At 41.3% G+C, this 25,827-nt stretch overlaps 1 protein-coding gene across 3 annotated transcripts; it reads left to right on the forward strand.

Moving 5' to 3' along the window:
• Positions 1-567: 567 nt before the first annotated feature.
• On the forward strand, positions 568-25,786 carry PDXDC1 (pyridoxal dependent decarboxylase domain containing 1). 3 transcript variants are annotated; one of them, XM_041462564.1, is made up of 23 exons: positions 568-695; positions 6,488-6,561; positions 7,086-7,151; positions 8,293-8,376; positions 9,416-9,583; positions 10,117-10,306; positions 10,818-10,886; positions 11,374-11,452; positions 11,991-12,075; positions 12,923-12,971; positions 13,068-13,169; positions 13,334-13,459; positions 14,170-14,220; positions 15,116-15,179; positions 16,004-16,092; positions 16,761-16,866; positions 17,826-17,997; positions 18,648-18,766; positions 19,591-19,712; positions 21,620-21,712; positions 21,800-21,896; positions 22,965-23,069; positions 23,860-25,786. In XM_041462564.1, the coding sequence occupies exons 2-23, from the start codon at positions 6,488-6,490 to the stop codon at positions 24,117-24,119; spliced, it is 2,370 nt and encodes a 789-aa protein (XP_041318498.1). In that variant the 5' UTR covers positions 568-695; the 3' UTR covers positions 24,120-25,786. The 3 variants fall into 3 exon arrangements, with proteins under 3 accessions (XP_041318498.1, XP_041318496.1, XP_041318497.1); XM_041462562.1 differs by having other exon boundaries at positions 676-804; XM_041462563.1 differs by having other exon boundaries at positions 676-804; positions 9,437-9,583.
• Positions 25,787-25,827: the final 41 nt, after the last annotated feature.

Consider the following 25,827-nt stretch of genomic DNA (forward strand, 5'->3'; position numbering starts at 1 on the left):
TGCAGAGCGCTCTGCGCAGCGCTCGGCGGACACGCTGTGCCAGGGCCCGGGGCTGCCCCTCCGGCCCTCATATCGACACACCCCTGCGCAAACAACGCCAGCTGCAAACAGCGCTATTAAATAACAGCAGTGCCACTAATAGGACGAGGGATATGTACTGAAAAGTAACTCCAGCTTGGAAGAACACAAATAAAGCTCAGGAAAAGCCCAGGGTCTCCGGGGGCTGCTTGTCGGACGGGAGCCCACAGGCAGGTGCGTGCTGTCCGCCGCGGTGGTGCAGCGTTCCGCCGCGGGACCCGTACGCGGAGGAAAGGCTTTGATGCCCCCGTAGGCGACAGCGGGGTGACAACCGAGAGTCTCGCGAATGCTGGAGCCATGCAACGCCCTGCCAGGGTCCGGCCTGCCACAACCCGCCAAGGCGGGGACTCGAACACGGGTACTCGGAGCTCCGCTGCAGAACCGGCACCCATCATCACTCGGATCGCGCTCCCTGCACATGCGCTAAGATCTGTCACTGACCCGGGCTCTCTCCGGGACTGTTCCATCAGCTGGCGTGGGGGGGAAGGACCTCAGGCGGTGCGCGGAGCGAAGGGCCGGCCCCGACCTCGCCGCGCCGTGCGCAGTGTGCCCGCCGCGCATCCCCCCGCTGCTGCGACGCGGTGGTGCGTGCGGCGGGGGGCGGGCCGGTTGCCCAGGTGAGCGCGCGAGCGCGGCCCGCCCCGTGCGGCCCCGTCAGCGCTGCCAGCGTGGAGCGGCCGGGGCGGCAGCGCCGGGCCCGCGGCCATGGACGGCTCTCTCGAGAAGGTCTGCGGGGCAGCGCCGCGGGGCCGGGACCGGGACCGCGCCGCGAGCAGCGGCCGCGGCGGGTGTGGTGGGGCCGGGGCCGCGGGGAGGGGCGCGGGCCGGCGGCGGCCGGGTCTCTGTGCGCGGCGCTGCCCCCCGGGCTGAGGCGGCTTTGCCCGCCGGAGCTCTGGGGCAGCGGCGGAGCTCCCGGGCGTGTCCCCCTCGGCCCCCACAGCCGCCGGTGTGACCGGCATCCGTGTCCCGGATCTGGACCTAGGCAGGATAACTACCAGGAAATGCTTCAGGAGCGGGTTTTTTGCTTTCTTTAAAAAAAAAAATGATGGAGCATATTTCCCGTCAGCGTTAGCCTTCAGCAGCATAGGAGAGAAAATATTACTAAATAACTTATTATTTTCCCCATTTTTAAAATTGCAATGGAGGCGTTGGCTGCCCCGTGTTTGCTCTTGTGGCGGTGCAGTGTCGAAGGCAAATATTGGCTCTGCGGTGCCCGGGCTGAGCCCGTTCGCTCTGCCGCCCCGAGGCTGCTCCCAGCTGCCCGCGGTCCTGCCCCGCGCGGGGCCTGTCCCGTCCCTCGGTGGCTGTCGGACACCGTGCCTCTGGAATAACGAGTGCTTCCTCTGCTGAAGGCTCCCAATGCACACGCCCCTCCTTGCGTCACTACTATATGCAGCACGCTCGGTTTTATGTGATCCTTGGGGTGGTCCAGAGAAATGTGAATGGGGTGTGCGCCAGTGAAATGGTTGGGAGATTGGGGAAGTATCTTTCTGACGTGGCTGATGGGTTGGTGGCAAAAAAAGTTTGGTATATTACAAGCTTTCTGAAGAATACACTGTTACAGAGTATTTGTTAGTGTTTAAAAGCTTAGGTTCTTTACTGGTGCTGACAGAAGTGACTCCTGCTTGTTCTGAGAAATTTTAATTGAGTAAAATTTCACTGGAATAGTTTGGAGTATGCTGTCTATGAACTGGACTCAAAGAGAACCCTGGTATGGTACAGAGTTATTTAAAGAACGTGCATTAGTACAGGGCAAGTGTAGTACTGACCAAGCTCTTTGCTTGACTAGTTCATCATAAGAAGCAATAAAGACACTGCAAGATTGAAATACCTAAAAGATGTTTTGATTATTCTTGATGTGAGGAATAGCCTGTAATGGTCTGCAAAAACTTGCCTGATTTTTCCATATATACAGATAAATACGTGTCAAGAGTTATCATTTGGTTTACTTCCTCTCTTGTTTATCATAGCTTTTTTCCACATGTGTGATAAAAGCTGTAGTTCTCTGTATAATAAAATGCCATAATACAATTATGGTCTTCTAGATATTTAGCAGTAAGTGCCCTCCTGGAATAGTCTTTGGTTAAGATTGTGGTAAATCTGTACAATTTGCAGTTTATCAAATCTTGAGCATGACATGTCAGGATTCTTCTCCCCCAAATATATTTAAAATTCCTCCAAGCTGGGATACATTTTTCTGCAGAGAATGTCTGTCCACTTATCTCATGGACATTATTTAAGCATTATCATAGTAGATTTGAGACTGTCTTTGATTTGAACCATGGATTCTCTCCTTGCTGTGTATTTGTGCAGGGTGCCAGTGATGTGATAAGTACTTTTTAACTTGTATTAACATTTCTTGCAACTTTGTATTTTTCATAACCATTTTGACACTATCACCTAATGAGCTGTAATGCAGTGACATTGGGTGACTGTAGTTTTTAGGGTCTTGCAAATGCAGTCTTTAGGGTCTTGCAAATGGAAAACTTCCTGAGAATTGAAAACATTGCACAGTAGGACTGCAGTGAAAATTATTGCAGAATCTGACTCACAGGTGTGCACACCAAACATGTCTTGGTTTGATTTTGCAAATTAACTTTGTTTCAGCAGCTTTTTTTTTTTTATTATTATTTTTTAAGGTATTGGTCTCATAAGTGATGTAATTATGACTAATTTTATCTGAAATTCAGTAATCTTTTGTTGGGCTGAACTTATTTAAATAATTCTGGAAGTCTGTGTTAGATTTCAAAAGTTTGCCTTAACAGAACTATTCTATTTTTTTTTTTCCCATTTGGATTTTGATAGAAGTGACCAATTTTCTGAAGGATTTTAAATTTCAAGTTAGGTGACTTTGTCAATGGTAAAACAGTGCAAATTCTTTCCTTGTAACTTCTTGCTATCTCTACAGGAGTATTTTCCCTAAACATGTAAAAAACTGTTTTGGTTTCTTGCTCAGCCTGTGGCTCTTGTCTTTTGTTACTCTGCTATTTACCACAACATCCTGGTAAGTTTACAGGAAACTCAGGCAGCCAAGCTGCATTAAGGTCCTGGCACATGTCAGGGCAGTAAATAAAGATTAAAAGAGTGCATATCTGTAAGCAGAAGCCTTGTGATGACACAGTGTCATTTTTATTCAAGCCCAACAGTCATGAAGTGTCTGGTTTTTTTGTTATCTTAAATTTTTCTTACCCTGGAGAATAAAAAAAATATTCTTTTGGCTGAAGAATACTGGTATTGTTTGAGATTAATTTACTGTTGAGAAGAGGTTTTTTTTTTTAATAGTAAAGCCTTCTTTTAAGGTGTTATAGTAATGTAGTGGGAAAATGAGCTCCCATGAAACAGGGAACGAGCTATACCTGTGAGCTGCTTCTCACAACATTAGTTTATGTGAACTGTTTAAAATTCATCCCTTTATTTCTTTAGGAGTGCAGCCTACAGGAACGCAAAAGCAAGATTGGAAAACATTAGTATAGAAGCAGCATTCTCCCTTTTTAATTTGCAATTAATTTTCAGTCTTATCACAGTTGGAGAATGGCCCCTTATCCTCTCCCCAGTTGCCAAGTGACTCCAAGGTGTGACATTCTGCCTGTAAAATCATGAGCAGCTCACAGTTCAAAGTACTTAATGAAATAGTAACAGATTAGTTACAGAATAGGGAAGTGACTACAAATCAAAGCTGTTGCAGGATAACCTCGGGAGCTGGATTAACACATTGGAAGGCAGTGAATGATAGAAGTGGAAGCAGGCTGAGTGAGGTGTGCCAGGGGCTGAAGGAGGCTGGGATGTGAATGGACCCCTAGCAGGAAAAAGCCATGGCTGGTGCCTCCTTAGAGCTTGGAAGGATTTGTGTGTCTTGGAACTGCCCTGGCCAAAGGCTGCCTGTGATCCAGGGGAAGGACTGAGTGCAGAAACTTCCTGCAGCTCCTTTAACCCCCTGAACGCCTGTGCTGTCCTGTAATTCAGGAGGGAGTGTTCAAGAACTCCTCTACAGTCGTTTTCAAAACCTGTTCAAGACCATGAAAAAAATACTCTATTACTGCTGTTGTTATTCAAGTGTGTTCAGAAACCTTTCTTAACTTAATGGTTTGTTGCTGCAACTTTGCCACACCTATTTTTCTTGCTGCTTAAAAGAAGCAGAAAGTCTCCTGCTTCCCAGCTCCATGACCTTACTAATGTGAGCAGAGGAGGAACATACAGAAGGTTCAGCGTGCAGCAGGTAAAGGAGGTGGGCTTCTTCTTCCAGAATTCAGAGGAGAAAATAAACTGCTGCATATCCACTTAGCAATTGGAAAAAATCAGAAGGGATTAATTTTCCAATTCAGCCCATATCAGAATTCGAAGACTTTGTGGATTTCATAGCATTTTTTGGAGCTTAGTGTAACTTAGGAGTTTCAAAGCTGTATTTTATGTAGTTATTCTGGCAGCTTATTGGCAGAAGGGTTTCATGTGTGTGTAATTAATGAGACAGGATGAGTCACAAGGTAGGGATGTGCAGTTTTAAACATCTGATGTCATTTCAGCTGGTGAATTTTATGTTAGTAGCAAACAAAAGCAGCTCAGAGCCCTTTTTATAATGGCTCTACATCTTTGAGTCCTCATTTACAACAGATCTGAATTTTTGCATGTGATGCTAAGGAAGGTTCAGACAAGTTACTGCCTTCCAGCCATTAATGATGTTTTATGGCAGCCTGAATTAAATTATGTGAGATAATCACAATCAGTAGATTGTGATCATTTACTCTCTTAAGGGCCTGCAGGAACAAAACTGATTTTTTTTTTTTCCAAACTTCTTTCCAGAGTTTCTTTGACATGTTGCAAGTCTGGAAGCCACTCAAAATGTATGAACATATTGCCAAAGATAAAATTTATATTTTTCCTTTGGTTATGTCTGTTTTCTTCGGAGTATTGAATGCTTGCAGTGTGTGTTGGGTTTTTTAAATCTGTGATGAGGTCTGGAACTTTTTGTATTTGTACTGCTTTGTCACTCAGTGCTTAATTAGGTTGTGGTCTTCATACCTGGTGGGTTTTGTACAAGTTAGCGTAGAAGTGTAAAAACCTATTTATTGCTGAGTGCTGGGAGTTCTGATGGTAAAATATTACTCAGCACTTGCTCTATTCTTTTGTTCTTCCCCCAAACATTTGTTACTGGCCGCTTCCAATGCCATGGAATAGAGAATTTTCAGTCTTGGTCTGATCACTGTGCCCATGCCTGGTTACTGATTCTTTCAGCCACCTACCACTTGCTGTAATGTGAGTTAAATCTCAAAATATTTGGTTAAAAATAGTCTTTGAACATATGGTAACTCTCAACTTAATTTTTTTTTTCCTTTCTTGATCAGTCCTCCGGATGAAAATAGTGTAAAATCCTCATGTAAATTAATCCCACTACCTTCTGTGATTAAATTTGCTTTTGTGTCTGCATCTTCCTGAGTAAATGCATTTGCCTGTGGGATTTTCTTCTTTAAACAACTCCTGTCTCTCCCCCTGTGCCCCCAGCCTTAGCAGCAGCCTGCAGGGGTAACCACCAGAGTCTTTGGTACGTGCCTGATGGCTTGGTGTTGTATTTATGGAGGTGAGACAGGGAGCAGGGACTCTGTAATGGGGTCACCTGAGTATCTCAAGAGGTTTTGCCATCTAACATGATGGGACTTAGCAGTGGTGTTGCCTTCTCCCCTCACACTGGGGTATATTTATTTTTAAATATAGGTAAATCAGGCTCTGCCAGATGGCACCTTCCACATTCTCTGGAAGCTTCAAATGGCATCTAATCCTTAAATGGATAAATGCTCCTGTCCAGGTGTCTGGTGTCAGTGTCACAAGCTTCTGTCAGGCCTCTTGAGTTAAAGTTTATGGAAGAGGCTTATTCACAGCCAGAGCAGTTCTTTGGGAAATACTTTGAGCTTGTCATTGGTTTGGGGCAAATAAGTTCCATGATTTTTAAACTCCTCCATCCTGGCAATATCTGTGGTTACCTGAGTTCAGCAGTGAAATCAGGATTTTTGGCCTGTTCTGTGCAGCTGGAGGATAATTGCTGCATGTCATCCTGTCTTAGCTGCCTGCTGCAGGTTAGTTTTACTCTTGTCTACATGAAGGGAATTTCTCCAATTAGTTAAGATTAAAAACTGGTTTAAAGGTACAAGAAATAGGAAAAAAATAAATTTACAAGGGTATTTGGACTGGGTGTTTTCTCATCAGTTTTGAAAACTACCATTGTAAAGGTCTGCTGGGGAAGTTGCAGGGAATGCCATTTTATTTCTCATCTAGGGCAGTCTCAAAGGATACTTTCTTCTCTTTCTAGATCCAAATGTTGAGGTTTTAACCCCTTCTAGGATTTATTAGATTGTAGAGACAGTAGTAAGACAAATGGGTTTTGATCTTTTCTTGAAAGTTGCTGTTTTTTTCCTAAAAGATGGTGGACCCTACTCTAGCAGAAATGGGGAAGAATCTGAACGAAGCAATGAAGATGCTGGAAGACAATCAGAGGTGTGTGCAAAGCATACAATAAAAAACAATAGCTGTTTGTGCTAAGGGGAGGATTATTTGTGTCACTGGCATTAAGCAGAGAAACCCCTCATTTTTCTGTGGTTTAAGGTCACATTGTCATTCTGAAGCTTACACCTATACAAATCATCTTTGTTTCTCAAATGCTGGGATTTTTAGAGTAAATGTGTACATATTTATGCATGTTCTCTAATACCCAAAACAAGTCTGTTTCTCAAAGTTAGGATTTTTTTGTTTTATTATTGCAGTGCCAGCAATTTTTGGTTCCTGTACATACAATATTCTACTCTAAGCTTTCTGTTAGAAACTGAAAACCTCAACAACTTGAAACTTTTTAATTCAGTCTGAATGAAACTTATGTGTCGATCTCATCTGGTTTATTTCTGAGCTATTGTCAGTGAAATAGATATGTGTCAGTATGCATTTCTACAAGTCAAAGTCAATTACATATTTGATGTTATCAAACACAAGCTAAATACAGAGTTTATTCTGTGTCTTTAACTTAGGAAAGTGGAGGAGGAAAATGAAAAGAAATATGCACGGAAGGATATTCCTGGACCACTCCAAGGCAGGTAGGCAGCAGCAATTTTTAGATAATGCTCTTTTCAAAATCTTAAACTACACATAGCATGTTTGTCTTCCAAGCAATTTGCATTAATGGAAAAGTTAACATTTTTCAGGCATCATAATAAACTTTTTCCCATACTCACATGGGGGAAAAAAAGTAATATTATAATCCTGCCAACTATTTTCATTCTCATGTAGAAAAGAGAAAAAAACATTACTTGTCCTCGGTGACTGAAATTTTGAACTCTTGGAATCTGATGAAGTAGTGGTGCCTACAACTATGATTGTTTACTCAAAGTAAACATAAACTTCTGATAAGGTAAAAAAACAGTAAAAAAAACCCCACCAAAACAAAACAAACAAAAACCCCAAAACAACAAAAAAACCCCACCAAACCCCAGGAACCTCCCACCTTTTCAGCACAGCTGTCTTTAGAAATTAAACAGAGCTCTTGTCCATAAGGCAGGTAAGACCATTGTACCTGAAAATGAAGATTTAAATTGGTTGTGTCCTCTCTGGGAGATGATCCTGCAGGAGCTCAGGCTAGCACTTCAGAAAATATTGCAAAAGCTAGTTAAGTCTCTGCTGTGCAGAAACTAACCCTGGTTTTGAGTGGAGACACTGAGTTATCTCTTCTATGAATAAAAAGCAATTTCAACTATCAGTGTAGGTTCTTACACTACTGTTAATTTTAGTTGGAGTTAGAAAAGTTGAGGTGGATCTTTTCCAGCTTTACCATGTCATGTGAGAAGTCTAACATAGCTTGTGTCTGCCAGAAACTGAGATTTGTAGGGAATTGTTTAAGAGATGACCTGAGGCAGGTTCATGTGAAGTGAAATGTGAATCCTTAGCTACTGCCTTGGTTAGCTGTGTAGCAAAAAGAATTCAATGTTGGCAAGTCAGGCTTTTCAGACCAAATTTTCAGGTATCAGTAGATTTGGTTTTCTGAGTCTCCTGCTATAAGCAAGTAGGGTTTTGAGTTGATTCAGCATCCTCATCTTTGTGATCAGTTTTGCTGAGACCAAGGAACCATTTCTGTTGCGGTACTCAGCATTCAGTAAAAGTGGAGTGTCCCAGATTGCCTCTTTTAGATGCTGCTGTTTACCTGCCTGTGTCTCTTCAATGTGGTTTTGTTTCCCCTCCCAGTGGCCAGGATATGGTGAGCATACTCCAGTTAGTTCAGAACCTAATGCATGGAGAGGAGGAAGAGGAAACTTCACAGTCCTACAGGTGAGGCCAATATCAGTGACTGGATGTGGAGACACCTGATTTTTTAATATTCTGATCACTACAGAACTTATCCACTTAAGTTCTGTATGTGTTTCAGTATATATAATTTCTCTATATTTTTTAGTATATATACTTATATGCATAAGTATATATATTATGTATTTTAAAGTGTAAAATATTGTACAACCAGGTAACTTTTTAAAGGCACCTTACATTGCATAGTGAAGCAGAATAATGCATGAGGCTTAGCTTTCTTAAAATTACAAAGCTTCCATTACTAATTGCTAAATTGAGTTATACAAGAGAAATGTTTCTCATGTGACAGCTCATTTTTTCCACTTCCTCAAAGTTGTTTTAAGTCTTAAAGCTTTCAATACCAATAGATTTTGATCGTGTATCTCTGAAGATTTTAAAATGAAAGGAAATAAAATTTGTTTCCATTTTTCAGTAAAATGGAAAAGGTACTAACTGATCTGCAGAGGATTATTGAAAACTAACATTCAAAAAATAAGTTCAAGGTTTTAAAAAAAACTCCAAAAAACCAAAAACGAATAAATAAAATAACAACCACCAAACAAAAAAAACCCTAATAAAGAAAAGCTGTGCCTCCAAATATTATTCAAGGTTTTAAAAAAACTCCAAAAAACCAAAAACAAATAAATAAAATAACCACCAAACAAAAAAAACCCTAATAAAGAAAAGCTGTGCCTCCAAATATAGTAATGTAAATGTCCTGAGTTTTCTGTGCATAGGAGAGAAGGGCATTAATGCACTTTCAGGTCCCAGTGCAGATAAGGTGCTTAGTTCCAGCTCATGTTGGCTGGCTCAAAAGCAGGAGCTGTTCCTGTGAGCAGCTGGGCCAAGTGAGGTGCTCTGTGCACACTGGCAGCTTAGTGTGTCGTACACGAGGGTGGCTGTGATCTACTGCACTTCTCTCTGCTAAACATTTAAATTGCAAGTCAACAAATTCTGCCAGTCTGCATTAAAAATCCATAAAGCCCATTTTGCTGTAATGCTCATGACTTGTTTTGATTGGCAGTTTCTCTGTTCTGGCTTGCAGACTTCAGAACGTTGGTGAACAGGGTCACATGGCTCTACTGGGACATAGTTTGGCTGCTTATATATCTGTGCTGGACAGGGAAAGACTGAGAAAACTTACAACGAGGATCCTTTCTGACACTACTCTCTGGCTCTGCAGGCTTTTCAGGTGAGTCCCTGGGAATAACTGCTGTGACAAGGTAGTGATAATGCTTAAAAATGGATGTGATTGACTGAGGATGTCAACTAAAGAAACCACCATGTCACAAACTTAGAAATCCTTGGAAGGTCTGAACGCAGCCTTAACCTAGCCTAAAGAATATCAGGTTGCATTATCTTTAAAATTAGCAGTCCAGAATTTAAATCTGTATTAAAACCAGAATGAAGCCTTTTGTGTGATTCCTCCCACACTCCACTTTTAGTAAGCAAGGTTTTGAACTCTCTAAAGGCAATCTTAAAGGAACACAGATGTTTCTTTCTTTCTTTTCTGAGTTTAAATGAAAATATATACTAGGCTTCTCTCATTGTTAATCTCAGCCTGTCTTGTAAAAGTTTTCTTTTAATCTACTTTAACCTGGGAAAATAGAAGGTTTTTTATTATCTTCTCCATCCTGTGGCAAACTTTTTTATTGGTCAGTGTTATTCTAGTCCTTAAACTGACTGATGGTCTTGTTGCTCATATTTACTTGGCTTTTCTTGCAGGTATGAAAATGGATCAGCCTATTATCATGAAGATGATCGTGAAGGTCTCCTAAAAATCTGTCGACTTGTAATTCACACCCGCTATGAAGATTATACACTCGAGGGCTTTAACGTGCTCTACACTAAGCAGCCTGTCATATACATCAGTTCTGCAGCCAGGACAGGCCTGGGCCAAGCTCTCTGCAATCAGGTAAAGTCAGCCAGGGGGGTTTTACTGCAGTTAGAACCTTCATATTGCCTGCATAGCTTTGGGGATTTTAGCAACTTATTTTTCCTCATGGTGGAAATAACAGCAAAGGAAGCAGAGTCCATATTGGGCATAACCTCAGCTGTAGTGGACCATACATTTAAAATAAAACCATTTGTCTAGGAAAAATAGTTTATTTACAGCTTGTGTTTTGCAGTAGTGATACAGTGGGAGGAAGAGAAATTTTCTGAATATTTCCAGTGAAATGAGTGATTATTTCTAGGTTGCATTGTGATTTACATAAGCTGGTCATGTGAGATAGACCTGAGCCCAAACATACATAATTTGTCCTGTGCTTTTTCCTTATTAATTTGATTATAAGTTTTAGCAGAAAACTTACTTTATAATATAATACTAAGGTTTCTATTGTCACACTGATTTTTTGTGTCACTCTGTATTTGTGAACATGTGAAAAGAGTATTTCTCAGTGGAAATTCCATAATTTCTGTTGCAGTTAGGGTTGCCCCTTTCCTGCATGTGCCGTGTGCCTTGTAACACTATGTTTGGATCTCAGCATCAAATGGTAAGTTTCTCTTCTCTAATAGTTCTTTCTGTGCTTTGGTTGGTTTTTAAGCCTCATTAAATGAATATCAAGTATGCTGTTAGGAAAAGCTGTTAATGCATTTACTTCTTCAACTTCTAAGTCTTTCGTGTTAAAGCCCTCCAAATCATAAAATGGAAATTTTCTAAAAGCAGTTTGTGTCTTGGTCTTGTCATTTGCAAAATATTTTAATGGCTTTTAAGTAAAGTGCTTTTTAGTGCAAGATTTCTAGAATAGGAGTAGTTGGAGTACTTTCACAAGCTACATGGTGTATTTGTGTTTTATTTTTCACAAATGCTTTATTCATATTATTTTGCCTTTGAGAGGAAGAAAGTGCAAGCCAAAACCAAAGACATTGAGAATGTTTCCTTTCAGAATTTCAGAATGCTCTTCATTTGCAATCTTAATGCATTTTCCCAGTTCAGCATAAACAATTCAGTGTTTGACAAACATTTTCTTATGATACCAGGATGTTGCTTTGTTGGACAGACTGATTAAAGATGATGTTGAGTTTGGAAAACTGCCATTGTTGCTTGTGGCCAATGCTGGTAAGTGCTGTGGACAAACAATCACAAAAACCCCCATGCTACTTCATGAATATATACACAATAAAAAACCAAAGAACATATAAAATAAAAAAAACAAAAATTTTCCTAAACAGCTCAGTGGTTGCCTGTCAAGAAGTATCAGGAAATATCTTAATGACCACACAATCATTATCTGTCCGAAGGGGATTTTATTTAACTAATTCAGTTTTGAATTGTGCTGTTACAGTTTTGCATATGTCAGTTGATGTATTAACATGACTGTAACTTACTTTATTGAGTGCAGATCTCTTGTTAAAAATCAGTTTTACATTAACACTTCAGAATTTTTAGATGGATGTGCCATCAACTTTAGCTTGAAAAATATTTTTTCTTCTCGTTAATTAAACACATGTACAGAATTTGCTTTAAGTATGAATGGGGGAGGTGACTGTTACTTGTTTGGGACCTGGAAAGTGATCTGAGATCAGTTCAAGAGGCTGATTTAGCAGAGCCCCAGTGCAGGCTGATCCTCTGTCACTGTTTTTGCCTGTTCAACCAGGGACTCCGGGTGCTGGGCACACGGACAAGCTGGGCCGGCTGAAGGAGCTCTGTGAGCAGCACAAGATGTGGCTCCATGTGGAAGGGTATGGAACTGGAGACTTCCTGCTCTAGAACTGTGTTCATTAAAAAGTCTGACTAATAGACACCATCTAATTTAACAGCTCACAGAGAGCCATAGGGCCAACTTTAGTTGGTCATAGTAAGCATTTTATATGGTTATAATTCTGTTATTGTGAGATAGAAATTGATTTACATACACAGGAAGAATTAATTGGAGAGGTAATTTCAGCACAGATTAGTGATCACTTTTATTCAGATGGTAATCTTATCGGCCCTTGCTTTGAAGAGCTTGAAATATTAATAAAAAGACCTTCTAGGCTAGGGAGGTCTAAAAAGACCTTCTAAGTCAGGAAGGACATTGTACAGTGATTATTGAGAATGAAATGGCACTTCAGTGAAGGTTGCCAAGAAGGCTTCAGCAAGAGCAGTGTGTAACAGAACTGGGAGGGGGATTAAACCAAGAGAAAAATAAATTCCAAGAACTTGGATAATGTCAATGAAGACTCCAGTGCTCTAAGATTATATTTTTTGAAGCTGAAATAAGGACAATTTCTCCTGGTACTTTGTAGAATAGCTGTATTTGCACACTATTTATTTCTGATACCAAATTGATGCTAAATTATGGATACGACCTTGGGTGATGATTTCACCAAATGTTGGACTGAAAATTTTTAGAACAAAGTAGGTTTTTACTTTTGAGTTTTCAATCGCGGAATACCAAGTAGCAACATCTCCTGCATTGTTAATGAAAAATATATGAACAAAAATTACGTCCCTTTACACATCAATATGAAATTTTTAAACTGCAGATTAAAATGCTGTCTCTTAATACATATTTAATATATGCTAAACCCACTTTTTTTTTTCCAGTGTGAATCTGGCAACTTTGGCTTTGGGTTATGTCTCCTCTTCTATACTGGTATGTTTCTCTATATCTAGAAACTTTAAAATGTGCTTGTGTAAGGTTAATCAAAATATATATGGCTTATATTGTGCTTATTGTAATAAACTTCAGGCTGCTACAAAATGCGACAGCATGACTCTGACTCTGGGTTCCTGGCTGGGGCTCCCTGCAGTGCCTGCAGTGACCCTCTACAGACACGAGGACCCATCCTTGGTATGTCCAGTTCTCACTCACCACCCTCCAGATCCTGGGATTCTGATTCTGCTCACAGTGTGCTGCCATGTTCTTCATAAGCATCTAAATTATAATTTCCAAAGCTGGCAAGAGTGGCAGCATTGAGGAGAGGTTAACAGTGGTGTGTTTGTTTCCCTCCTCAGTCCTTGGCAGCGGGGCTGACGTCGAGCCAGCCCGTGGAGAAGCTCCGTGCCCTGCCCCTGTGGCTCTCCTTGCAGTACCTGGGCCATGATGGCATTGTGGAGAGGATAAAACATGCCTCACAACTGGTGAGCAACAGCTCAGCAGGGATTTATGGCAGCTTTTGACAGATCTTTCTGGTTATTGGGATGTGTTGTTGAAGACTCAACTAAAATACTGCAGTTGTTGATAGTATAACATTGGGTCACATTATTACACCCACGATGAAAGCACAGGAAAATGTTTGAGGCAGGGTTTGTGCTTTTACTATTAGATTGTATGTATATTTTTATAAGTGAGAAAAAAAAAGTCTTTGTTCTTCCTAGACAGTGAAGTAACATAATAATTTCCTTTTTTGTCACTTCTCTAGCTATTTTTGCTGGAAAGCTCTTCAGAAAGACTTTATTTTCCTACTCAGCATTGTGTTGATTTAAATACTGGTAAATTACTTTTAGTAAAAAGGACTTCAAAACGTTTTTGAGGTACAAGTGCACTATGTTTGGAGTCCTTACTTTAGTAAAAATTAAGGTCCAATGTAATGTGTTAGTTACAAAATGCAGTGCTTATATGCAAAATATTATTTCTTTAAGGTCACACTTTGTTGTCAGTGTTTTGCTAAACCCAGAAAATACTTTTCCATTAAATACATTCCAAATTGACAAATGAAAACTGGATGAGTCTGATGTGTTGGAGGGGTTTGCTCAAAAATTGCAACTGTTGAATGTTTTTTTTTAACTTTTTTTTAACTTCTAAAACTGTATTTCTCTCCTCCATTTGTTCTCCTGCTCTGGTCTTCTAGAGTCAAAGGCTGCTGGAAAACTTGAAAAACCTGGATTTCATTAAAACCTCGGTACAGTTGTTTTTAATATTTTGGTTGTATATCTTAGTTTCTGCCTGTTATAATAAGAATAACTTTGACTAGAATAAATTATTAAAATATTATATTAATCATAACCATTGTTTTGAAGACACTTGGGATCCTTCTAATTAAGTGCTGGTGTTCAGTGAAATCTCATGGCTTGGTTGTGTGTGACCTCTGGTTTGTGTTTGTTCCATTGCTCTGTACTGGTGCACCCATGGGAGTGCAGAAGAGCATCCAGAAGTTGTGTTCAGAGCTTGATTTAATTCCATGTAGAACATGGGTTTGCTCAGTAACACATCTATGAAACCAGTTTCCCTAAGTGTCTCTAATATATTCTGGCTGCATATTACCCTGCTGTTGAGATCATGCTGTGAACCCTGTGGTATTGTCCACAAAAATTATCCCAGCTAAGGTTTCTACACCAGAAATAGGTTTAGAAATCACAGCTAATGTATTCATTCCAAATTCAGTTTCTGCGAGATGTCCTGTCCAGCAGGGTTTGGTTATTTTACTCTGACCTTCACCCTGGAATTTTAGTTGATATTTGATGTATAGAAAATTTAGTCAGCTTACTGAGTAAGCTGTAGAGTATTAATGGCCTTGGGAGTTCAAGTTACTGTATCACTTACCCTCCTACTCAAATAATCTTGAAATTTTTAGGATTATGAAATGTAGCCTCAGACTGTCTCCAGAAGTAGCACAGTCCATCTCTCCAAAGCAGGAGCAATTACAGTCTTACTTTTCCTGCTGGAACTTTCTTGATGTTTCCCAGTGATTCTGGGGTGATTTTCAAGAGACCTCAAGCTTTGCTCAGCAGTGTAAGGAATTGTACATGGTGTTAAATCTTTAAAAAAGCAGGGGAAAATATTTTTTTTCTTTTAAGGTTGAAGATGAACTGAGTTCACCAGTGGTGGTTTTCAAGTTTTTCCAGGAATATTCAAATAGAGGTATGTGATTTATTTAACACAACCAAAAAACCACCCCTCTCTATAGAGTACTTTAAACTACTAATTCACCAAATGAATTTGAGGTAAATGTGATGTAGTGCAGTTCTCTCATGTAACATGCTTTTAAAAAGGTTGTGAATGCTGGTCACAATCTGTGACAAATCATACACGTGATAGCTTCTTTTTTTAGACAGACTGCAGTGTTTTAAATTTTCATAACAAGTAATTTTCTGCCTTGTTGAGTGAGAAGATTTGCATATGATTTTGATCTTGGGAGCAGATGATGGAAGTCTCTTACGAGCTGCAGGCTGAGTATGAGTGTACTGGTGGGGAGAGGTTTTGGTTTTTTTCAGGTTTTCTGTTCCTTTCAAACATTTCATAGCTCGTGGCAAACACTACATTGCTGTGGTTTACTGATTACAGTTCCTGTTGCAATTATAAAAGCAGCAGAACATATTGGGAACAGCACTGGAAATGCTGTCACAGGTGTTAAATATTTGCAACCTCCTGTGAAAGGACTTTGCTGTGTGAAAACACTGGTTGTATTTCCATTGGGGCATTTTAACCTCAAAACTCAGAAGTATTTTACTGGTTTGGTTGGTTTTTTTTTTTAACGATTACATTCAACTCTGTTTTACTTCCAGTATTTATTGTGTTCAACATATTTTTACAAAAACATCCATCTGCTACAGGCCTAGTACATGGTGTGGATGTGTTATATTAGCTAGGAAATGTAATTGTCTTTTATCTAAATTTTAGGTTGCCTTTTGTTTAACTAAGTAAATTCAAGTCCACTTCTGTGATTCTTGTGTCTTTGGGTTCAGATCAGACCTCACATGCTGCACAGGCCTCAACTATTCAGCATCCCATAATAAGCAACGAAGGGCACATTTATGACACCTTCAATCAGTGGGTAAGAATGGATGCTTTTTTCTTTAGAGAAGGGGAGTGACAGTGGAGTAGTCCAGGGGGTCATCAGGAGCTATAAACCCTTTGCTAGAATAGTTTGAAAGATGTTCTTGATCTGATTTCCTTTGCAAAACTTGTGGCTGTTTAAAAGATTAATTTGCTCTGAAGCAAAGTTGTTTTCACATTTCTGATCATTTTACACATAATTAGTAGTGAAATCATTCCTGAATCTTAAGCTCTTGGTTGTTCCCTTGATCTTGTGGAAATATGTGTAAACTTCAGAATTCTTTTAAATGAGCCAAATGCTCTGTTGCCAGTGTCTGTGGATTCTTGAACAGACAGCTGCCTTTTCCAGCTCTTGAGTTAATTCTAGAAGCTGTGCTAGCAGAGCTGAGCATGTGGCTGGTTTGGATCCCTTGTGCAGTAATCATGGCACACCTAATGGCAGTGACAATTTTTCAGAAAATTCTGACTTGTAACACTTTGCTTATCCCAAATTTCCATGATTTTAAGGATCTGTTGAACTCAGTCATCTCACCCGCAGGGTGAACTATTTTGGTGCAAGAACTGATTTTGAGAGAAAACTGTTTCCGTGTTGTTCCCTGGGCTGAGGCAAGGCCTGAGGCAGGGCCTGCAGGAGCCCAGTTCCCTAACTGTGCCCTGTCCCTGCAGCTGGGAGAGCAGCTGGCACAGCTGGTTCCTGCCAGCGGAGTCGATGTGGTGGAACTGGAGGATGAAGGCACGTGCGTGCGCTTCAGCCCACTCATGACTTCTGCAGGTAATGTTCACTCCAGGCAGCCACTTGTAAATGCTGGCCTTTGCTGTGGAATGGTACAACAGTCTCCTGGGGATGTGCTCAAGAAGCTCCTCAGGATATTCTCCTGTGGGGAGGATTTTCTTATAAACAAACCAAAACCACCTCAGCACTGGGTGCATTAATGGGAGCCCAGCTGTTGTGGTCACATTGCCTCACTATCTCTGCAGAGAAAGCCTTCCTGGTTACTTTTTAAACTCATTAGGAAAAGCATTTAATTAGGAAAAGCAGTTAAATTCCTTCTTTCAGCTGCTTAACACCAGGTGCCTGACCTTTCTACAGAGGTGTTTCAACACTGCAATGGTGCTTGTGTTCAAAACACAGCTACTTAGCTGGAGGAATTATTTACTAATCCTCCAAGATTTTCTATAACTACTGATGGATGGGGGATATAAAAAAAAAATCTGTGTGTTGGAAAGCAGAAGCACAGAGCAGTGTGCAGGGCTTGTGTGGGATGGGGGGCTTAGGCTGTAGAACAGCTGACACTCATGAGAGAAGGTCCTGGTGTACACAGAACAGCAGATTTTAGAGAAATTACTTGGTGATGCTGAGATGTTTTGTTTTAAAACAGCATGGAAGCTAATTCATGTCCAGCTGGGCTATGGGAAGAGGATGTTTGTGGGGTTTTTTTAATGCTAGCTACTGATGTAATTCAAAAAGGTATTGTAACATATCCTTATTAGTTTGTAACATGAGAAAGTCCTTTTTATTAATTTTTATGAAATCCTTATTTCCTTTCATTTTGATGTATCAGTGCATAGATAACTGAACCAAAAACCCACTTACATAGACCAAGATATTCAATACTATCTGTAAATTATATTTGTGATGAACTTGCAGAGCAGCTCCTTTACAAATCCTTAATTCAGACATCTGTGCCACATCCATCACACTTACCACACACTAATACTTCTGCTCTGCAGTTTTAGGAACTGAAATACAAGACATTGATCACTTGGTAGACTGCTTAAAAATGAAGATTCCAGTGTTGACAAGCACACTGCAGCTGAGAGAGGAGTTTGAGCAAGAAGTGAGAAGAACAGTTAGCCTGTTGTATATTGAAGATCTTGGCTGGCCAGGGTTAGGTGTTGTGAGGTAAATAATTTTCTTCATGCTGTATTTGCAAACACTGTGCTTGAGCAGACAGGACCACGTGATCTCTTCAGTAGTCATTTGGATGTTTCGTTTGCTGATTGTTATCTGGCTTGCACCCAGTTGAAGCTTTTGAGTGCTTTTTAGGAAATGGCATTTATGAAGTAATTTTCTTTGATTAATTCTTAAAGAAAAACTGAAGAGCTGCTTTGGGCACTGGTTGTAACACTGGAAGCAGTGTGTGTGGGGTGGGGAATATGTAATGAGCAAGTGCATTCCACTGTCTTTAGCCAAGCATAACTTGTATTTTTATCTATAATGGCACTCACTGATATGCTGAATAGACTTTAAAAAGCCCTCCAGGTGTCTGTTCTGATCATTTGATGCAGCCCTCTGGAAGAATTCTGTATAGTCAAAACAGTTCAGGTATAATCAATACAGCAACCAGAAATCTGTTGTGCTGAATTTGCAGCATCAAGCTCAGCCCACCCCCCAGTCCCTGATGAGAAATGCCACTAAACTTGCTGGTAGGAGCTGTAATGTTCTGAGGTTTTTGTTTGTAAAATACAGGAATTAGTAGAAATGTACTAAATGTGTAGGTGCTTCTGTATGTACTGTAAAGTGAAATTACTATATCTTGGCTTGGTTTGAAGGTACAACTATCACAGTGATGAGAAGAATGACAACAAACAAGAAAAAGAACTAGAAAAAATCAATACAGAACTTCTGAAAAAGTTAAATGAGCTGGAGTCGGATCTCACCTTTTCTTTGGGTAACTGCACTATTTAAGAACTTCTTTTCAAGCTAGTGGTCATTCTCCTAGCTGTGCTAGGATGATTTGATAGGTCGTTATGATGAAGAATGAGCTGCTGCCCATGTGATTATTGCAGAAGGAACACCTGTAACTGTTCTCTCCTCCCTCGTGTTTCAGTTCAGGAGTGCTCACCAGGTGAGCTGTTCTCAGAAATCCTTGTGAAAACTGATGTGTGGGCAACTAGAGCAAGAAGGGTTCCTTGCCAGAAAGAGCAAAAGCTGCAGCATTCCTGTGTGTAGATGGAGCCTTCTCAAGTGGTGCTGGATCTAGTGGAAAGCAGATCTCATTCCAAACCCACTGGCACTGATGGCTTCACTGCTCTCTGTGGCTCCATTAAAAGCTTTAGATGACTTTTGTGATAATTAGCAACACATTTACAGTGCCACATGATAGCTGAAAGTATTAATTTGCTTATTCATAATTCTGATCTTTTTCTAATCAGCTGTCAAAAATTAAGTGCCCTGCGGTTGTGGAACGAAGTAATCTGTAAATGGCTGAAAGTTAAGGAGTTTAGAGCATATTCAACACTGGTATTTATAACACAACTCCTTGACTGTATAAAATATTCACTGTTTTTCTTGCTCAGGTTGTTTTCTCTCTTTGAAAACCCCCAGGGCTGAACTTTCTTGGCCTGCATAATTTGTACCCACACAGATCCTGCCCTTAGGTACTGGAGGGAGGGTGTGTACTGGGATTTCCAGATTCACAAGCACAAGTGCTGCAGCCCTTGCAGGATTGCAGATTTGTTCAGCACACAGACCTGACTCTCCCTGTGCCCCCAGGTCCGGAATTCGGAGGGCAGAAGAACTGTGTTTACATTGGCATGGTCACAGAGGATCTGGATGTGTCAGAATTGGTTGAAACTATTGCAGCAACAGGCAGAGAAATTGAAGAAAATTCAAGAGTATGTATTAATAACTCACAAAATATTGAAGCACCTTTTTTCCTTCCCTTTCATATTGGCTTCAGAACATGGTTTTGTTCATTGTGAAAGTAAAAGTTGTGCTTAACCACAAGAGTTTTAGTTACTGTGGAAGGAATAATCTGTGTCTACCTAGGGAGAGTTATGGATTATGATATTGTGAGGATGTCTGAATTTGTGTTCATGGTGCTGTGTGCAGTAGTTCTAATGAAAACCTTCAGTAGTACTGAAGTAGCCTCATTTTATCATTCAGATTTTAAGCTGTCAAAAAACAAAAGGGAAGGTTGATTGTGAGCTGGTGATTCTCTGCACTGCTAGATGTGGTGGGATTGAGATTCTTTATATTCCAGCTTTAAAATAAGACTATACTCTAAAATGTGTGAAAAACTTTAAACTGGTGTCTTAAACCCAGAAATTACAAGTTACCTATTGAAGTAATAAAGCTGATGATGCAACTTCTATTTGTCAAAGCATTTACCTGAATGGAGTTCTCCAAATGTTCTCTAAAATAGAATTCTTGAGTAACCTGCATTACATCTGTCCTTTCATTCTGCTAGTATTGGGTATTTAATTTTCTCACCTCAAAAATAAATAGAACTTCAGAAATCCTTTGCCTATTTCTGCTCATGGGAATATGTTGATTATGGCAATGAATTTTTTCTAGCAGTAACTTAATGCCCACTCTTGACTCCCTGTGCTGCTTGGAGCGTGACATGAGGAAAGTTTTGTCTGTAGAGCACCTTCAGTTTTGTAACTGTTGTAGTGGAGAGGTTGGAGCTGAATGGGCTCCTTGGATCCTGAAGGTTCCAGGGAGGAACAGAGTGGTGGAAGAGTCAGAAGGATGCAGTCCTTGGAACCAGGTGCAGTAAATCTGTGGATCTTCACCATTTGATCCAAAGCTGGGAAGCAGAACCCATTTGTGAATGTCCCTTGCCCCGCTCAGATGAGGAGGATTGGTACAAGGAGGAGGATTTTACAAAAAGCCCACATCACTCCAGCCTGCCCTGAGACACGCAGCAAAGGCACTGAAAGGCAGGACCAAAGCTGAAAATGACTGGGCCAGAAACACAGTGGTTCTTCCTGGCACTCTGAATTCCACCCCACTGCCCTCCCTCCTGTAGCCAGGGACTACCAGGGGTCTTGAGCTGCCATGGGGGTCAGTTCCTGGCTGGCCTCTCCCTCAGGGAAAAGGAGCAGCTTCCTCTTTGTCCTTTTATTAGCTGACAGAAACACAAATTTTTGGCATTTTGGAGGAAGTGCCTGTCCTTGTGCAATGTTAAAACCAACATTAATATATGGAAATTGGCATTTGTCTCACACAAACAAAGATGTAGCTTCTTGGGTTTGTCCATTCCTTGTCCCTGCAGCTGTCCCAGTAAGCTGCCTGCCCTTTGCAGTATAAAACACTGCTGCGGCTGGCCTGGGCTGCCACAGGGATCAGTGGCAGCTCTTTATGAGAGCAGGAAAACAAAATGAACCTATAGGCTGACACACAGTTTGTTATTGTGAGGCTGATTTAAGTATCCTGGGTATTTCTAGGAACCAAAAATGTACTCTATAAACATAAACATTTTTCCCAGGTATTCATCTGAGGAACATTTATATGCTAAGCCAGTTTTCAAAGAATTTGGGTCATAGGCTCATTTCTAAGTGTAAAAAAAAAAAAAAAATCCTGTTTAAAATTACTTTATTTCCTCTGGGCTTATATGTTAAAAAATCCTGCAGTCAGCATGTGCATTCTTGAATTTATAGTCATAATGAAATAGAGATAGTCACATAGTCTTAAATTGGAAAAATATCTGACTAGCCTGTCTCCATCCTGAAAACCTGAACTAAAAAGACAGTTTCAAGTCCAAATAATGCATATCCTTATTTCTGGGTTTTATTAGCTGTTGGAAAACATGACTGAAGTTGTTAGAAAAGGAATACAGGAAGCACAGCTTCAGCTTCAGAAAGCAAATGAAGAACGACTGCTGGAAGAGGTGAGGCCACACACAGCAGCCCTGTGGTACCCTGAGGTAACTCATCCCCTGGGGGCTCTTTCACCAGTGTTGGGTTGTGCTTTGCAGGGGCTGCTGCGACAGATCCCCGTGGTGGGCTCTGTGCTGAACTGGTTTTCTCCCTTCCAAGCCTCGCCCAAGGGAAGGACGTTCAATTTGACAGCAGGTAGGGCTCGGGGCACCTGCAGCTGTGTCTGCACTGGGACTGTTCAGTTCTGTGCTGAACCTGCAGCACACATTCCTGTGCTGGTTTGATCATGAGTGGCATAATCCACCTCAGCATGTACAAGAACATGCTTGGCACTATTTCTGTAACACCCAGTAAGAATCTTCTATTCTCTTGTACAGTTCACATTTTGTTCTTGCATGTTGAATCATGTTAAAAAAGCCATGATAGACACTGGCAGTTATTAATAGAGGAATCATTCCTGTGACCTCTGGTTGCCTATCCTGGAGGAGTTGGAGGTGTCAATACGTGAGCTGGGGGTAGCTTGGCCTTAGCACATCGCTCCTCATGAGTGCCTCCTCTCCCGTGTTCCCCTGTGCCCCTGAACAGGATGTCTGCCTGGATGTCTGTCCAGCAATTGGAGGACAGGTTAAAGCCAGCTGGGGCCTGGCATCAACTGGGCTGTGTGGGAAACTGTAGCAAATGGAATGGTGCAGTGTGGAAGACTCTGTTTTACTCTGATGTGCAATTTGTGTCTGGGAATGTAGAAAGAGCTGCCTGTAAGTTTTTATATCAGCGAAACTGATGTACCAACGTAATACTTCCTGAAATTATTAATTTTCACTGTAGTAGTACTGTGGCAGTCACAGAAATTAATATTCCCGGGCTCAGCAGAGTATCTGGCCCACCCAGGACAGTGGCACACTGTCTGTGTCTGTACCCTGCAGGGAAAGCTTCCTGCTGTGCTCAGGGCCTTTGTGACTCTGGATGCACCAAGTGGCAGGTTCTTAGAGCACAGAACAGCCCACTCCCCTGGGAATGCTGACCCTGCATGGCTGGATATCCCTCCCTGGCAGCTGGGAAGATGTCACATGCCCAGGGCAGGAAGGAAATGGGACTACAGAGTGTAGCAGTGCTGTGAAAGGAGGGTGAGGGGAAACGATTCACTTGTGAAGTCTCAGCACTCGTGTTCCTGGGTTCTCAGATTTCATCACCCCCATGTGACAGTTTGAACTCAAATACTGCCCTTTCAGAAGTTTTAGTCAACTTACTTTTTTTAACCTGCAGGCTCTCTAGAATCCACAGAATCTATGTATGTATCGAAGGCCCAAGGAACAGGCAGCACTCCACCACCAACTCCCACTTCCAGCCTTGCAAAACAAAGACTTCCTGGTAAGTTTCTGTGTCTGAGTTTAATTTCTGAAACTTCCCTGACACAGGAAGACCCACATGATTTTCCATCTTTTGTAACATCTGGAACTAGAGCTCATCTTCTACCACCTTAAAAACCTTCATGTACCCATGGCACAGAACACTGCCCCAAGCTGTTATCTCCCCAAATATTCTTCCTGGGACTACAGGAAGTTGTCCAGTTAACTGACAACTACCCAGGAAGTCTGGAATCTTCCTGTAGAATAATATGAGATTATTGAGCTTTAAAAATGAACAGATAAACAAGCCAAAAGTTTTATTTGAAATAAAAGCATAATAACATATGGTCATGTACTTCAGCAGCTGCATTTCTGTTGCTACCAAACATTTTGTGGCCTAAGCCATTCTGAGGTGAAGATCTGTTAAATCTATGGCACTCTCTGCACAGTTGTATTAGTAATTAATGCTGATTTGCCTGGCAGGAAACCCAGTTTTGACTCACCTTTTGGGCTGGTGGCTTCCAGCCTGTGACTTTCAGTGCAGTTGTTTAACCTGGAATGATTTCAGTTTGTAAGCAGGCAGCTTGTCTTCAGCTCAGTTTTCTGTCTCTGCATACACAGGATACAGTAACAGGGGCTGTTATATTGCAGACCTGTCTGGGTCTATGTTCAGGGTCCAAAGTAGCAGGCAAACAAAACCTACTTCTCTGCTGTTACAAAATTCCAATACTTCCTTTAGAAGAGGAACTTGTGCACACCACTGTATGTATTTGCTGCCTTCATGGGTACTGAATGCTTCAAACACTTCACAGGTCAGAAAGCTTTCAAAAGGTCTCTGAGAAGCTCTGATGGGTTCAGTGAGACCAGTTCCATCAGCCACTGTGATGACCTGGACAAGCTGGAACAGAGACCCCCAAATCTCTCCCCTGGCCAAGAGCAAGGACCTTTGGAGGTGGAAGGAGCAGAGGAGCAGAAGGAGGTGGCGCAGGCAAAGACAGACACTGAGGACATTCACAGTGACCAATCGCCACCAGACTGCACCAAGGTAGAGGACCAAGCAAGTCTAAGATAAAATCCAGAGTGTGGATTTGAGACTGTGCTGAGCAGGCCCCTGCCCAGGCAGGCAGGCTGGTAACGGTGCATTGAAGATGTGAACAGTGCCACACACAGTACAGTAACAACTACTGTAACTTATTAACTGGGATTTTGCACAAATATACATTCCCTCCCCTGGGACAGAGATTTGTCTTATTGTACTCTTGTTACAGTTGCTTTAATCCTCTCCATGTTGGTGTCACCAAAGCTGTAGTGAAATTTGAGTGCTCATGAACGTTTGTAAAAACACTTGGCAGTTATCCTTCCTGCAGGGGTCCACGCATGCCAGACTGCTAACTAACCACTCAGCCATGCACATGATGAAAAATACAGCTGCACCCAATAATTATAAAATTATCTTATGTTACTATACTTTATAAAAAACAACTGCCAGTTGTTCACCTTTTTAGTATTTAAAATTCAGTTTAGGCTCTCCTGCAAAACTTCTCCTGAAGTCACCCTAGTTCTGTGTTGCTTCTTTCCTGTTACCTTGCCCACAGCCTGCCCCAGAGCCGTGGGTATGGGCACTGGGCAGGGACAGGTGCCCTGTGGGTGGGAGTCACCGAGGAGCACTGGGCCATCACCCCTGTGTTCCTGCTCTTGTACCACTTCACCCCCAGCCACGGCCCTGGGTATGCTGGGACTGAGTTAGTGGATTTTCAGCCTTCTAGGAAGCAGGAGTGCCTCTGCATGCCTGGCCAGCTTCCTACCCCTGCCTGGGAAGGAGCACAAGGCACTGTTACTTTCCTTTGCACGGCATTTACACACCAAATACTGAACATGTTCATGCAGTGTAACTGAGTTCTTTCTGTTGTGTATTTTTAAAGATAGCTGTAGTAAAGCTTGAAAAACCAATACATTTGTGATGGTTTCGACACTTATTTTTTGAATAACAGTAACTTACCTATGGTAGGAATTGTACAGAGTCAAAAGAAATTATTTAGGTTATTTACATACAGCACAACTTCAGAGTGTTTGGGACTACTTAATGCACAAGCAAAGCTTTGAATAAATCAAAATCCAAAGTGTAAAAGTGTCTTACCGCAAATCATCTTAATCACTTCACTGCAAGTTTTCAGAGCCTCTTGTGGAAAAGCCATCTTTGGCAACACTTGCTTTCCCCAAGTAACCTGATGGTGATACAAACCCTCCCCTCCCTCTAGAACTGGATAAAAGTACTGCAGTTTGCTCCATTTGGGTTTTTTCCTCCCTGCCTTTTTCCCCCCACAGGTTTCCCTTAATACCATGACAGTAGTGGTAGTGGGACTTACTTTGATAATCTGCAAAATTTGAGGGTTTTGAATTGTACTGGCACCTGATTTGACTCTCAGCTTCTGAAGCCTGCAGTGCTGGGATGCCATAAACAAGGTTAACTTTGCTTGGGTAATTTTGGGGTAATTTATGTAAATCAGTGCAATTTTTTCTAAAGTGCAAAAGCAATTAAATTGACTAGTCTTCCTCCTTGGTTTCTTTAGTGCAATGAAGTATATTAATAACAGTAATTTGTTGGGGATAAAAGCTATCCCCACGAAGATTAATTTTTAATGTTTTTATATTTGGAAATGTTAAATCAGTAGTTTTGTTGGAATGAGCTTCATTCTTTAAATACTTACCTGAATGTTTCAATAAAGATACTTCAAATTATTACTGTGGCATTAAGTTATTGTTGAAGGACGCTTTGCTAC

The sequence above is a fragment of the Pyrgilauda ruficollis genome, unplaced genomic scaffold (genome assembly GCF_017590135.1).
Source record: "Pyrgilauda ruficollis isolate IOZ18807 unplaced genomic scaffold, ASM1759013v1 scaffold16, whole genome shotgun sequence".
NCBI lineage: Eukaryota > Metazoa > Chordata > Aves > Passeriformes > Passeridae > Pyrgilauda > Pyrgilauda ruficollis.

What these genes read in the sequence shown, in the direction of transcription:
- PDXDC1 (XM_041462562.1), top strand. Translation starts at nt 784, where the DNA reads ATGGACGGCTCTCTCGAGAAG. An exon ending in CCTGGACCACTCCAAGGCAG is followed by an intron (nt 7,152 to 8,292) that starts GTAGGCAGCAGC and finishes TTCCCCTCCCAG; the next exon opens with TGGCCAGGATATGGTGAGCA. An exon ending in AAATTGAAGAAAATTCAAGA is followed by an intron (nt 19,713 to 21,619) that starts GTATGTATTAAT and finishes GGGTTTTATTAG; the next exon opens with CTGTTGGAAAACATGACTGA.